Source organism: Lathyrus oleraceus, chromosome 1 (genome assembly GCF_024323335.1).
Source record: "Lathyrus oleraceus cultivar Zhongwan6 chromosome 1, CAAS_Psat_ZW6_1.0, whole genome shotgun sequence".
Lineage (NCBI taxonomy): Eukaryota > Viridiplantae > Streptophyta > Magnoliopsida > Fabales > Fabaceae > Lathyrus > Lathyrus oleraceus.
The window spans coordinates 429044709-429060529 of NC_066579.1; the positions used below are offsets into that span (position 1 = coordinate 429044709).

A 15821-nucleotide genomic window follows, 5' to 3' on the forward strand; every position below is an offset into this window, starting at 1 on the left:
TTAATCAAATAATCTTTATTCATTTTTACTATTCTCACGTACAAAAATAGTCTCTCTATATATATATACTCAAAAACCAATGTGAATGTAAAGAAAAAATAAAGATGAAAATTACGTTTTCACATATACTTACATATCCTCTCTCTCTCTCTCTCTCTCACTCTATTTCTCTTTCTCTCTCTTGCTCGATAGTATAAATGTGAATGCCAAGCTGTCAATGAAAGCCATATGGGTCTATATATATACATAACGCTTCTCCCTAATCTTTCATGCATTACAATTCCAATCGCAATTTCTTCTATCTTTCTCTTTCTTGTTCCTCTCCTTGTTAACACCAAAAAACCAAACAAGAATCATGGTTGTTTTGTCTAAACCATCCTTAAACAATTTCCTTCTTCCCAAATCACCATGCAAACCAACAACAACAACAACTATGTTCAATGGAATACCTATCATCGACGTCACAGACCCAGAAGCAAAGACACAAATTGTCAACGCTTGTAAGGAAGTTGGTTTCTTCAAAGTTGTCAACCATGGAGTTCCAATGGAACTTATTTCAAATTTGGAAAACGAAGCAGTTAAATTCTTCAGAAAATCGCAGTCGGAGAAAGACAGAGCTGGTCCTCCCGACCCTTTTGGTTATGGAAGTAAGAAAATTGGATCAAACGGTGATGTTGGTTGGGTTGAATATATTCTTCTCAATACCAACCCTGATGTTATCTCTAACAAGTCACTCACCATTTTCCGTGAAAATCGACCAAATTTAAGGTAATGTTTTCTAAACAGAGTCCCCTGTTTTTTGTTTTATTGTGGTTTTAATATTAAGATTTTTTACAAGTAAGTTGAATTTTGATGAAAATACTTGAAGAAAGAGTCATATTGCGGCCATTTTATCAATGATGTAAATCAATATTTTATTTTCAGATTCATTGAATAATTGATGTATTGATTCTGGTGATATTTTGCAGGACTGTTGTGGAAGATTATATTGAAGCAATGAAGAAAATGTGTTATCTAGTATTGGAACTAATGGCTGATGGATTGGAGATTGAGCCTAGGAATGTGCTAAGTAGATTATTGAGAAATGAGAAAAGTGATTCTTGTTTCAGAGTAAACCATTATCCACCGTGCCCTGAAGTGCAACAAGGAGCATTAAATGGAAAGAATTTAATAGGGTTTGGGGAGCATACAGACCCACAAGTGATTTCTGTCTTGAGATCTAATAGCATTTCTGGTCTGCAAATCTGTCTTAATGATGGAACATGGGTTTCTGTTCCACCTGATCATACTTCCTTTTACATCAATGTTGGTGACACTCTCCAGGTTCGAACACTTATGGATTCTCTCCATTTTGCATCTTTGATTTCAAAACAAAAATTCTTTCTCGTATAGTGACTTGATTTTAGTTGAAATGGGCCGGCTGATAGCCCGTCATTTAAGTCGAGTTGAGCCAAAATTCCTTCTACTTTTTTGCTTTTTTTTATATGTCTGGCGGACACTTGAAACACTCCAATAGAGTCTGCATAGCAAAGTTTTCTGATTCCTTCATCCCGATTTTTTGGGTTGAACTTAAATTTCTGATATTTTCGTGTTGACTTAAGATGTCAGTTAATTTCACCGTTTTTTTAGGGTTGAATTAAGATTTATGATTCATTCCTCTCCAAATTTATTGAAAACAAAAACAGAATATCCAAAATGAAATGCATATTCACTCTATAACTTAATTCTTTACAAATGTCAATAGTTGAATTATTCAAACTATGGAGACCATTTGATTAATCAAAAAGAAAGTTTGTCTTAGAATCTTGATATTAGGTTGAATACAAATAAACTTTAAAGCAAAAGAATATTAATAAAATGTGAATGCGACATCAATCTTGATCAAGTTGCATGCCATAAGAGGTCTTCAATTATTATACTCTTTCTAAGTGTCGTGTTGACACAAGTCTCACATAACCTTTTTAGTACAAAAAGAACCAAACATCCATCACATGTCTTGAATATTTTACATAAAAAATTCCAACAACATAGTTGAATGATATATATGTGTGTTGAAATGGATTCCAAGATAGTTGAATGATATATATGTGTGTTGAAATGGATGCAGGTATTGACTAATGGTAGGTTCAAAAGTGTAAAACATAGGGTTTTATCTGACACAACAAAGTCAAGGTTGTCGATGATATACTTTGGAGGACCAGCCTTAAGTGAAAAGATAGTGCCTATAGCATCACTATTGTTAAAGAAAGAAGAAAGTTTGTACAAAGAGTTCACGTGGTGTGAGTACAAGAAAGCTATGTATAATTCAAGGCTGGCTGATTATAGACTTGGGCCTTTTGAAATAACTTATGGCAAATAATTTTGGCACATGCTATTTGGACTTTCTTTTTGGGGGATTCCTATAGTTGACTCTACTTTTTTGACATATATATTTATAGAAAATGAATAGGTTGTTTCTTTACCATGTCATTCCTCTTTATCTTTCTTGTTTATTATTTTCAATGTAATAGTCACTATATTGCAATCAAAACCTAGTCATTTATCTTTTCTTATCTTCTTGTGTTATACATTTTCTGCATTTTTTCTTGTGTTGTACATTTCAAAGCCATTTCTAATATAAAGGAGTAATTGAGTATGGGAAAATTTAAATTGTGTGCACAATTATAAGCTGAAAGAGAATCTCAATAAATTTGCAAGTGTAAAGGGATCTCTCATGTGCATGATGGGATGTGCCTAAACCTTATTTTGGTAAACCTTTATCAAACTATTATCTCCGTAAGAAAAGTGATAAATGAAAAAGAGAATAATTTTTTATCAGATTATCTTTATTAATTATTATAAATAAAGAGAATAGAAATTTTATCAAATTATCATTAATGTAAAGTTAGAGAAATAATAAATTAAAAATATTAATTAAAAATATAATTGGAAAATCAAATCTAAAAGTGCATTCAAAACAAAAAACAATACTTATTTTAAAACAAATAATATTTATAAATGTAACATTTATTTTGGAATAAAGAGTATTTAAATTTTTGTGTTATGAATCCTTTCAAATATGATTGGATTCCTTATTGAGTTTTTCCTCAAATGGGAGTGTATTAATCCCAATATTTGTCAATTGATATCAGAACTATTCATTATAATATAAATAAAAATTTACATAACCATCCATAGAGTTACATCGTTTGTTCCTTTGGAATTTCTGATATTCGTTGGTAAACCTCTATTTGATGCGAGATGGATGATATGAAAGAGACAAAAACACAAGAAATTGTTGTTTGAATTATACACGGTTTAAAAAATAATTCCTTTAAAATTTAGGTGGAATAAAATAGTTCAAAGTAAAATTAAAAGTAAAGAGATAACGAAATAAGAGATATGTTGGAATAAGATCAAACTTGTTCAAGGTGAATCAATGGTGGAAGTTGTTATTTTAATGATAAGAAAATAGAGAAATAAGAAAAATTAAGATGAGAATATTGAATGACATTATATGAAGGCATTAACCACAAATATTACAATTGAGGTCTATTTATAGTGTATGAACCACTAAACAAACCGACTAAACAAAGCATCCAAAACTGCCTAATAAAACAAAACTGTTTTTTCTGTTTTGACTTCGGAAAATTGCTATTTCTGCAGCAAACAAGAAGCCTTCCAAAATAGCTTCTCAAATAAGTTATTCTCCAAAAACACTTCAAAAGCCAATTACACTGCATTTGACTTATTCTAATCATCCAACACACCACCTTAAGTCAAATGCTCAATGTTCTTCATGCCCAACCTCACCACGAGTCGCTTGAAAACATCATTCGTAACCGCTTTCGTCAACGAGTCCGCGACTTGTTCATCACTTCTGCAGTAGCTCAAACGTAACTGTCCATAACTCACTAAATCTCTCAAGTAATGGAATCCCATCTCAATGTGCTTGCTCATCCCATGTGCTATGGGATTCTTAGCAAGATTGATGGCTGAAACGTTGTCCACTAACAACAAAACAACTTCTCTCGTGCTGCTGTCCAGCTCACGCAGTAAGTTCACAAGTCACACAGTTTGGCATGCACACAATGACGCTGCAATGTACTCCGCCTCGCAAGAAGAGAGAGCAACCACCGGCTCCTTTTTAGAACACCAAGAGATTGGTGCTCCGCCGAACATAAAGACATAACCAGCCGTAGACTTTCGATCATCTTTATCTCCGCACCAATTGGAGTCGGTGTATCCAAGTAAATTGCACCTTTTGCCCGTGTCACTTGTCGGAAACAAAATTCCACAGCCAAGAGTACCTTTCACATAACGAAGGATCCTCTTAACCGCTGCCAAGTGTGATACCTTTGGCCTCTCCATGAACCTACTAGCAATACCGACACTAAATGCTAAATCTGGCCGCATATTGCACAAATAACGCAATGATCCAATCAATCTCAGGTATTGAGTCGGATCCACATCTTGCTCTTCCTCGCTTTTGGATAGTTGTGACCGTGCCTCGGCTGGAGTTATGGCAGCATTACAATGCTCCATATCACACCTCTTTAAGATCTCCAAAGCATACCTACTTTGATGCATGAGCAACCCCAACTTTGTCTTTTGGAACTCTATGCCTAAGAAGTACTTCACATACCCAAGGTCACTCATTTCAAACTCCTTCATAAGCTCTTCTTTGAAGCTTGAAATGTACTTTTCACAACTTCCAGTAATCAGCAAATCGTCCACATATAGACAAAGTATGATTACTCCTTCGCTTGCACCCGATTTCACATAAACACCATGCTCGGACACACACTTTTTGAAACCAATGTCGTTAAGAAAACCATTTATGTGTTTCTTCCAAGCTCTTGGAGCTTGTTCAAACCATAGAATGCCTTCCTTAACTTGTAGACCCTTGCCTCTTGATTTTGAACAACAAACCCAGGGGGCTGTCCAACATACACCTCCTCATCCCATGGACCATTCAAAAATGCCGATTTGACGTCCATTTGATATAACGGCCAGCTATTGTTATTTGCTATCGCAACAACTAACCGGATGGTTTCATGTCGAGCAACCGGAGCAAATACCTCATCAAAGTTTATGCCTTCCTTTTGCAAAAATCCCTTTGCAACTAATCGAGCCTTATGCTTGATTATCTCGCCTTTCAGATTCGCTTTCACTTTGAAGACCCACTTCACACCAATTTCCTTTTTACCTTTCAGTAAGTCAACCAACATCCAAGTATTGTTTTTCTCAATCGATTCAAGCTCTTCCTTCATTGCATTCATCCACTTTGGATCGCTTAATGCCTCCTCCATATCTACCGGTTCGGATTCGGCCATTAAAGCGAAATGAATGAGATCACCATCGTTATTGATATCACTATCACAGAATACCTCACAATCTCGGAGTCTTTAAGGCATACCTCTCTGCCCCGCTGGTCGTCTACTCGATTCACCATTCTCCGTTGCGAATGGTTGTTGTCCAGCATCATTAACAGGCTAAAAATTCAAATTTCCTCCCAGGAAATCGATTTCCCCATGTGGTAAATCGATTTCTGGGCCTGCATTTCGAATCTCAACAGCTTCAGGAAGTGCAATTTCGGGCTGGAAATCGATTTCCCCTTTTTGGGAATCAATTTCCTGGACTGGTATAGTAGAAATTCTGCTGTCAAATGTCCGAATTTCATCCACGATCACGTCTCGACTAATCATGATCTTCTTGCTACTCATATCAAACAACTTGTAGCCTCCGGTAGGATGATAACCAACAAGCAACATTTTTTCACCCTTGTCATCTAACTTCTTTTGAAGTTGACCGGGAATATGTCGAAACGCTACCGAACCGAAAACACGCAAATGACTCAAACTCGGTTTGAATCCGGACCATACCTCTTCTGGAGTAACCTTTTCAAGCTTCTTTGTAGGACACATATTCAGCAAATAGGCGGCATTAGAAACGGCTTCACCCCGAAGCTCTTTCGGTAAATTCTTCGCTTTCAACATGCTACGCACCATGTTCATAATCGTCCGATTTTTCCTCTCGGCAACACCATTTTTCTGAGGAGTATAAGGTGGTACAACCTCACGCACTATACCCTCGTCATCACAATAACTCCTAAATTCACCCGAAGTAAATTCGCCTCCACCTCGGTTTTGAGAATTTTGAGTTTGTGACCTCTTTGTCGCTCAACCATGGATTTGAACCGTTTGAACACTTCAAACACCTTATCCTTCCTCCTAATGAGATAAATCCATAGCTTCCTACTAAAATCATTAATAAATGTGACGAAGTATCGGTTGCCTCCATACGAATTGACTTGCATTGGTCCGCATACATCGGAATACACCACCTTAAGGTGATGCTTGGTCATATGACCCGCATCCTTGCTGAAATTACTCTTGTGTTGCTTCCCTTGCACACACTCATCACATATTTCAGATGGAATATTAATATGTGGCAGCCCGGACACCATACCGTGCCTATGTAACGCGTCGAGGTCTCGAAAGTTGAGATGACCGAGACGGTAGTGCCATAACCATTCTTCACGACTTGCAGCAGTAGCTAAGCACCTATGCTCCATAACTTTCAACTCAATCTTGAAATTTCTATTGGCATCCATAGGAGCCTTAAGGATCAAAACACCGTTTTGATCAAAAACACGCAAAACCTTGTTTTCCATGCGAATTGTGTAATTCCTTTCAAGCAATTGGCCAATACTTAAAATATTACATTTGATTCCAGGAATATATAATACATCTTTGATCAAGGAATGACCACCATCCCTTCTCATGATCAAAACATCACCGACACCGTCGGCCGCTAAAGTCCTGTTATCTGCGAATCTCACTCTACTTCGCGTGGCTTGATTGATCTTCACGAACCAATCCTTTATACCAGTCATATGAGTCGAACAACCAGAATCCAAGTACCACTCATCACTACCTTGAACTCCATCTCGAACCGTTACCAATGCGTTTTTCTCCGAACGCGTTTTCTGCACTTTTTCGGTACTGCAGTAGTTGCTGTCCAGCAACTTTCTATTGTTGTCCATGCCATTATTCTCCTTCGTAATCACGACAAGAAGCGTATTTTCATCATCCGTTTCTTGCCTAGCTACCTTAGCCTCATCCGCATCATTTTCCTTGCATTTTGAGCGACATTCTCTCGAAAAATGCCCAAACCTTTGACAATTATAACACTTCATGGAACTCTTGTCGAGTGGTTTGTAGGCGCTTTGATTACCCTCTTTAGAGCTTCCTTCACCCTTTAGCCCCTTTGAATTTTGTGTATCTTTTCCACCAAAATTCTGGAAATTCTTCTTACTTCTAGAAGACCATTTCCCTTTCGATCTCTTGTTCTTTTCATTTAAACGAGCTTGCAAAGCCACTTCCGCTTTCGCCTTATCGTTTCCTCTTTTACCCATCCTTTGTTCATGAGCTTCCAATGAGCTTTGAAGCTCATCTTTGGTCATAGTCTTGAGGTCCTTCGATTCTTCAATCGCAACAACAATGTTATCGAATCTAGGTGTTAAAGAACGCAACACTTTCCATACAATATTCTGCTCTGAAACAGCTTCACCGCAAGACTTCATTTGATTCACCAAACGCGTAACACGCGTCACATAATCGTTGACCGTTTCCTTTTCTTCCATTTGAAGTAACTCGAATTGACGTTTGTGAGTTTGTAACCTCACAACCTTCGCTTTGTCTGCCCCTGCATAAGCCTTCTCAAGAATCCCCCAAGCTTGCTTTGCCGAGTCACAATCACCAACTTTCTCAAAGTTGTCACTATCGACGCAAGAATGTATAAAGAAGAGAGCTTTGTAGTATTTATTCTTCTCTTCTTTGTGAGTAGCTTTCTAGGCTGCAGTAGCCTCTTCAACAAGAGGAGTAACACCGGTGGTAATCACATCAAACACATCTTGATAATTGAACAAGACTTTCATTTGCTTGCACCATTTGTCGTAGTTCTTCGAATCAAGAATTGGAAGGTTGGTGGATATTTTATCATTTGAAATGGACATGATTGCAGCGGAATAGGATCAGAACCAAAGCTCCTGATGCCAAATGTTGGAACAAGATCAAACTTGTTCAAGGTGAATCAATGGTGGAAGTTGTTATTTTGGTGGTAGAAAGGTTAATTGAGGAAGATGATGAAAATAGAGAAATAAGAAAAATTGAGATGAGAATATTGAATGGCATTATATGAAGGCATTAACCACAAATATTACAATTGAGGTCTATTTATAGTGTACAAACCACTAAACAAACAGACTAAACAAAGCATCCAAAACTGCCTAATAAAACAAAACTGTTTTTTCTGTTTTGGCTTCAGGAAATTGCTATTTCTGCAGCAAACAAGAAGCCTTCCAAAATAGCTTCTCAAATAAGCTATTCTCCAAAAACACTTCAAAAGCCAATTACACTGCATTTGACTTATTCTAATCATCCAACAAGATAGCTATCTTTATTCCATTAACAGTTGAAGAAATGTCACTATAACCAAACTAGTTACAACACCTAGAGTACCTCCTTAACAAACTAACAATATTCCATATTTCTCTGGCAAAGATACAAATATAAACAAGTTCTTTGTCTCTTAAAAATTTAGACTTCAATTAAGCCCTTTGAATAATTATTTTAAAGTGAAAAATGTTTACGTGTTTACAAGATAACTCTAAAACAAGAGAATATGGGATAAGCTCAATACAAATGATAACCTCTCTAAAAAAAGTGATGATCACTTGATTTTTGTGTTTCAAGGAATATTGCTCTTTGAATTTCATTTTTTCTTCATATCTTGTTAAATTATATCCCTTGAATTGAAAAGTTTGTTTGCAAATCTTGAATCGTATACCCTTCCAGGGTATATTCTTTGGCATTAGAGTCGTTATATATAATGTATTGGGTGTCAGGAATATTGCACACAACTTATATTATTAAACATTTTTGTCGCTCATAACTTGTATTATTTTCAACTTTAATGATGTCATATCATTGTTTGAGAGAGAAAATTAAAATCTTTAATACATTGCTAACTTTGATCATTGGAGGATATCAACCCGATAATGATACTAAATGGGTTGACTTTTGTAGAAGCAAACATATGATCCAAAGCATTTCTTTATGGGATTTGAAATAGTCTATAGAGGGAATAACAACCTAAGCAAAAATGACTCCTCATTTCTTCTATTAGAGGTAAAGATTTCAAATAAAGATATTTTTTTTGTATTTTCGATTAAAGGAACTTGTGCTAGACAAAACAAAGTTTTGTTCCTACGAATATAAAAAATGGTTCCAATGGAAACCCAAAGCTTGCTCCTTTTTGTTTCTAACAAAGTTTTTTATTTCTTTCTACAAATGAAACACACATTAGAGATTAAAGTTATTATGATATATACTTGTTATTTTTCAAAACTAAAATTAGATATTATCATTGTTCAAACTAACTTGATTTTAATAATCTCCTTATTTTTTATGATGACAAACATGATTGTCAAACTCATGATTGATTACATAGCCTCGTATGAGTTTACGAGTCTAGGAACCCAAAACGATTTTACCAAAATTTGAACTTGTTTTTGTGGTAGACTCGCCTAGACTCGGTCAAACTCAAATGCACTCGTAGATACTCTAATAGACTCATTAGCTTAAGGTAAGTTCACGAGTTTGATGTGATTTTGGTGAAATAAATCTCAAAACACATTCTCCATCATTACTTCTTCAGGAAAAAACCTAAAAGGAAGTTAGATGACATATGTCCTAGTTTCCTATATGTTTTAAAAGGTATAGATATTATTAAAAACAAGAAATATTTCTCCTTCTCTCGTATTCACACTACATAGTTATTGTCATCTTTTGTTGACACTACAATTTCTTGTTGTCTTGTATTTCCACTTGCAGATCTCTTGTCATCTCGCACTCATTCCTCTGGTTAGTTTTCAGTATCGTGCTCTTTATGTTGGATTATGTTTCATGACATTATCTTTTTGCTATGTTCCTTTATTCATTGATATGAGTTTATCTTTCATTTTGATGCTCTACTTATTTGCGTTGATATTTTATTTTGTTGCTATGTTAAATGTGTTGTGACTACTTAACATTTATGTTTTATTTTATTTAGTGATTCTCTTTAATATTTTTTATATCTTCATTTTCTATAAAAAAACACTATTTTTAACAACTATTTTTGTCTTTTGATGATCTGTATTTTGAACCAATGTGTATTTATTCTTTTTAGTTTTTTATACTTTATTACCTTTTCTACTTTTCTTACTTATTTACGAAGTTTCTTTTTGTAAAATCATTTCTATAAAGTTTGAAATTGGATTTTTTTAGATTTAAATAGTCTTTTGATCCCTATAAATTGATGCGGTTTTTATATTAGTCCATAAATATTTTTTTAGATGAAATCCCTATTTGTTGAATTTCATTTGGTTTAAGTCTCTGACGCCAATTCTCCGTTACAAAAAAACTAATGTGGCTAATCCTTATGTTTATAGCAAGAAAACCTCTCCATTAAGATACTTGTGTTCCTTGTTTAATGATTGTAATGCATACATATATATTAAATAATGAGAAGGGGGACTAAATCAAAAATGAAATGATTTTGAAATTTGAACTTCTTCTTCTTCCTCTCCTTTAATCTGTATTCTTCTTCTTCCTCTGCACATTCATCCAAAGCTACGTCTTCAGTTGGTAACTTTACTCTGTTCAAAATCCTCAGTTGGTAACTTTACTCCATTTCATTTAATTTTGTTGTTGTTTCTGATGATGGAAGATAGGTTTTCAAGCTTCATCATCTAATACAGTTGGTGGTGGATTTTTGTTGTAAAGTGGTAGTCTTTGGTCTTGATAGAAGTGTGAGAATCATTTTTATACAAAGGGAAAACAAGGAATAGTTTTGGGTTGAAAAACTTTTGGGTTTGTATGATGGTTCAGGATGAAGATATGAACACAAGCCTCATATTTTGGATTAACTAGTCTTTTCGTCCCTATAAGTCTGCACGTTTTTTTGTTTTAGTCCATGTAAACTAATTAATTTTTTTTTTGTTTTAGGCCCTAATTCTGAGTTTGAATTTATATATTCATGACCAACATTCATACAAATCCATAATTTTTCAAATCTGTGAGAACATATTTGTTTGTTTATAAGGTATTAATGTATGTTTGTTTAGTGCTCTACCATTTCAAATCATAATCATCTTTGGTAGTTTGATTATGTAACTTTATTATTCACTTTTTTTTCATAATCTTCACCATCATCTTCCATTAAAGCTTCATCGACTTCTTTTGATTCCCTTCAAAATCTTCAATATGTATAATGCAAAACATATATGAATACCTCATAAACACTTATGTATACCGACTTCTTGGGCGAACATGTTGGTGATGACACTTTTTGATGTTGTTTGTTGTTATATAACCACGCTTATGACACAATGCTTAAACACTTATGAGACAATTGTATGTTAGGATGAAATCATAGAAATTCTAATTTAGCGCAGTTTTCATATATTAGAATTTTGGTGCAACTATTGAACAAAAGATGTTGATGAACGCGTGGTAGAGAAAGAAGTATTTTAAATTAGGGGGTGGGTTTGAATCCCACAAGTTGCAAAAATATATATTGTTACACTTTCCATTGACATTTGTCACCAAAAAAGTTAATTGTATACCATGCAATTAATTAGTGCTAGAATAAATTAAAAAAAAACAAAAACAAAAGTCAAGTCAAGACCAAACTCCCAAACTCACAAGGATCAAAATACTATATAAGTCTTTTTTTATGATGATTGGTGTATTATTATGTATACTAGATTGAGACCCGCGCGATGCGCAGATGTTAATTAATATTTATTTATTTTATATTGAGTTTTATATATGTTAAGAATTTTTATTTTGTAAATAAGAACAACAAATTTATATTATAATATTTTATTATAAATAAGTGAGACAATAATATGAATTAATTACGAATACAAAAAATGTATGTTTGTCACTTAAGAGTGACATACAAGAGTTTATTTTGCAAATCGAAATAATTTAAAAAGATATTCCAAATGATTTATTTTTTATTTTGATTCTAATGTATTTTTAATATTTGTCTTTCTTTTAAATATCTAATTATAAGACATATATTTATTTTTAGTCTTAAAAAAAAATTATTTTCAATTATTATCGAATAAAGCATTCAATAGCTTTATAAATCTATGTCAAATTTTAGTCATATATATGAGAAATTGAGAATTTTGTAGCTTGTCTTTAATTTATTTGTCTAATAAGATAAGAAAAAGAGATTAATTACTATACCCTGTCAGTGTAAAAATTTTTACACAATCGCTTCATCACCATCACCCGTTTGTAAATAAGAAAATATAGAGGATAAATATATATATTCGATAAAGAGTGTTACATTCTCTATTATCTTTTTAGATCAAATGAGAGTAATTTAGTACTGAAAATTGTGGAATATATACTTTAATGTTAAAAGTATTTTTCAAGTGGTTCTTTTGTTGATGTGATTTTAAGAAAACAAAAAATATTTTAAAGTGTGTGGATATGAAATTCTCTTTTATTTTTTAAATTTTAAAATATATATTTAGTTGGAGTAATAATAAATTTATTGTGAATAAATTAGTATGATATTTTTTAAAATAAATAAAGTTAATAATCAAATATTAGGTAATTGTATTTCTGCATTTGTTTCGATTCGAACCCATGACCTTTTATACAGAGAAACAATATATTTTGACCTTTTAAAAATTGAAGATGAATTTTGAGAGATGCCACGTAGGAAAATAAATGATGTGACATAGAAGAAGTTGAAGTGTCTCAAAATAGTTTGATGCACTAGATTTAATATATATAGGTTCTTTTGTTGCTGTGGTTTTAAGAAAACAAAAAATATTTTAAAGTGTGTGGATATGAAAATCTCTTTTATTTTTTAAATTTTAAAATTTATATTTAATTGGAGTAATAATAAATTTATTTTGAATAAATTAGTATGATTTTTTTTAAAAATAAATAAAGTTAATAATCAAATATTAGGTAATTGTATTAGTGTCATAGTATGTGATAATGATTGTTTTACTTTTGAGTACTCCTATTCAAATTGTTTCCACCATATGTTAAGTGAAATAAATAATTTCATTTAAAAAATGTGTTGAAAAACATAAGATACAAAAACAACAAACACATAAAAATTTAAACAAAACTAAAATGAATGCATATATAATACTAATGATATGATCACTTTTCTAAGATGAGTGCTAAGGTATTTATGATTGGTTTGAGACTAATTACCCTTAATACTAGATATTGGCTTGAAGTTTGTGATTTGTTGATTTTCTGAAACACAAGGGCTTCAGTTCTAGTAGTGAAGGATATGAATTCAGACTTGGAAACAAACTAGTCATATGAAGTAGAAGCAAATGTAACAAATGCAAAAGGAGCAGAGGCTTGAAGTCTTAAGGGAATATCCAAGAGAGTATTATCCATTATTCCTTAAAATTTTGGAGCCAATACCTTAGTGTCCAAAGTGATTTCCTCAATAATGAATTCCTCGAAGGAACTACACTCAAATGGACCTTCAATCATTTATTTCCTCGCTTGAGATTCCTTGGCCTTCTCCAAATATTGGACCTAGAAGGAAAGGCATTTCAATGTCTACTTGAAGGCTTTGGATTTCTTTTCATCCATCTGAATACCTTGATATGTATTGTCTTCGATCCAAGAGTTTACAAACTCTTGAAATTCATACAATTTAAGGATCATTACAACAAATAATATATTTTATGACATAATTTTCACCCCAGTCAACCTACATTCAAGGTACAACCTAAATTTCTTAAATAACAAATATTATCTATTCCCTCAGTTTTGAGAAGCAACAGATATAAAAAAATGGATAAGAGATCACATTTTGAGTCTCAATTCATGTTGTTTTCACTTTTTGTTTATTTTTCAATTGACGTCTTTCTAATTTTTTATTTTTAAATCCATAAAAATAAGTTATTTCCTCTGTCGGAGGTACTAACCGATAGGAAATACGAGTCATGGACCAACAATTGCACTTTTACTTTTATTTTTTTCAATTGGCATCTTTCTTATTTTTTTATTTATAATCTATTTATTCCCTCGGTTGGAAGTCCAAATCTAATAGGAAATCTCAGCTTTGTATTTCATAAAACGCTTCTCTCTCTCTCTCTCTCTCTCTCTCTCTCTCTCTCTCTCTCTCTCTCTCTCTCTATCTATCTATCTATCTATCTATCTATTTTTTATCTATTCCCTCGGTTAGATGGTCCAACCGTGAGAAAATCTCTTTTGCATTTATTTTTCAAAACTAGACTCCACCTTTTCATTTATATTTCAACACTAGTTTCATCTTCATTCTCATGCAAAATCAAACAGTCTGTAAACAAAACATACCCTAGACAATTTCCATCTTCATCTTCTCCATCGAATTGCCCTAACATATTTCTAAACTCAACTTCCATCATTATTTTTGAAACATTATCTCTTCCAACATACGTATGTGTTCGAAACATAAACTCTTCCAAATTAAACACATATGTTTCCTCCCTTCCAATGTCATTAACACAATTGAAGCACCAACGAAGCTTGAAACAAAGGAAAACAACAAATGGAATGAAACTTCCTCCACCATTGTCGTATCTTCTTCATCATATTTTTCGATACATAACTCACTTTATCTATGCACATAAATTAGAAATGTTAGTATTTGTTATTGTGGATTGCTTATTGCTTATAGATTATGTTGAAGGTAGTTACTTTTTTGTTATTATTTTTGTTATTCTGATTATGTTGATAAAACATGAAATATATTTTTCCTTTTTAGTGTTGATATTGACAAAAGTCCATATGCACCATGAGTCACCTTATGATTCTTTTTTGATGTTGTGTTAACTAAAATGTTTATGAGGCTATCCTTATGAAGTTCTCTTAGGAAATATGAATGTTGTGTTATGTAAAATATGTACCATATGTACCATGAATATCATATTAGGTGCCTTTGTTGAGGATATTATTAGGAGGTGGTCTTAGGTTTCTTTGTTAATGTTGTGTTTAGTAAAATGTGTCATATGTACCATGAGTATCACATGTGCTTTTGTTGATATTATTCTTATGAATTGCACTTAAGAAGTGTCAATTTGTGTTAAGTAAAATATTTATTGTCGTTGTTGTTGTTTAAATAGAGATTGTGATTCATCCACCAAATCTCCTACAATCACCTCTCCTACAAATAAGAGTTCTACTAATAAGACTAAAATTAAAAGAAAATTTAAAGGTGTCACAATGGTGGCCAAGTTGACAAAAGTTAGCAATATAGGTGTTAGAATATTGATCGATTTTAATTTAAAAAGTGATGGGTGTTATGCCGAACATGCTACCACTTTTAGGAGTTATGTAGTATTTCTTGGTGGAATTAAAATGAGTATTTTGTTAGAAGATTGGAGTCAATAATATCCTTTTGAACATAGTATCTTATGAAAAAATGCTTAATTTCAAAGTGTTTTTCCTAGAGTGTAGTTTTTGATATTTAATTTAATAAATTAAATAAGTGTTATCACTATAAAATACAAATGTTACTCTCATTTATCTGGTAGTCTTCAGGTTGATAACTCATCCAAAGTAATTATGTGTTATAACTTATAACTATTTTTTTTGCCTCTATAATTGATAATTCAATTGTTGACTAGCTTTTGATTGACCATGGGATACGGTTTTCACATAGGACTTTTTTTCAATTCTATCTCCAACATAGTCATCGTCACATAGTCCTCCTAACTTAGTCCTCCTAACTTGTACTTAATTGATTTCTTG

The 15821-nt window shown here is 32.8% G+C and overlaps 1 protein-coding gene across 1 annotated transcript; it reads left to right on the forward strand.

The window, feature by feature from the left end:
- The first annotated feature begins 181 nt into the window (after window positions 1-181).
- Window positions 182-2548, forward strand: LOC127079574 (gibberellin 2-beta-dioxygenase). Its single transcript, XM_051019959.1, has 3 exons — window positions 182-768; window positions 969-1323; window positions 2108-2548. Exons 1-3 carry the CDS (start codon window positions 356-358, stop codon window positions 2357-2359), a joined length of 1020 nt encoding a protein of 339 aa, XP_050875916.1. The 5' UTR covers window positions 182-355; the 3' UTR covers window positions 2360-2548.
- The last annotated feature ends 13273 nt before the right edge of the window (window positions 2549-15821 follow it).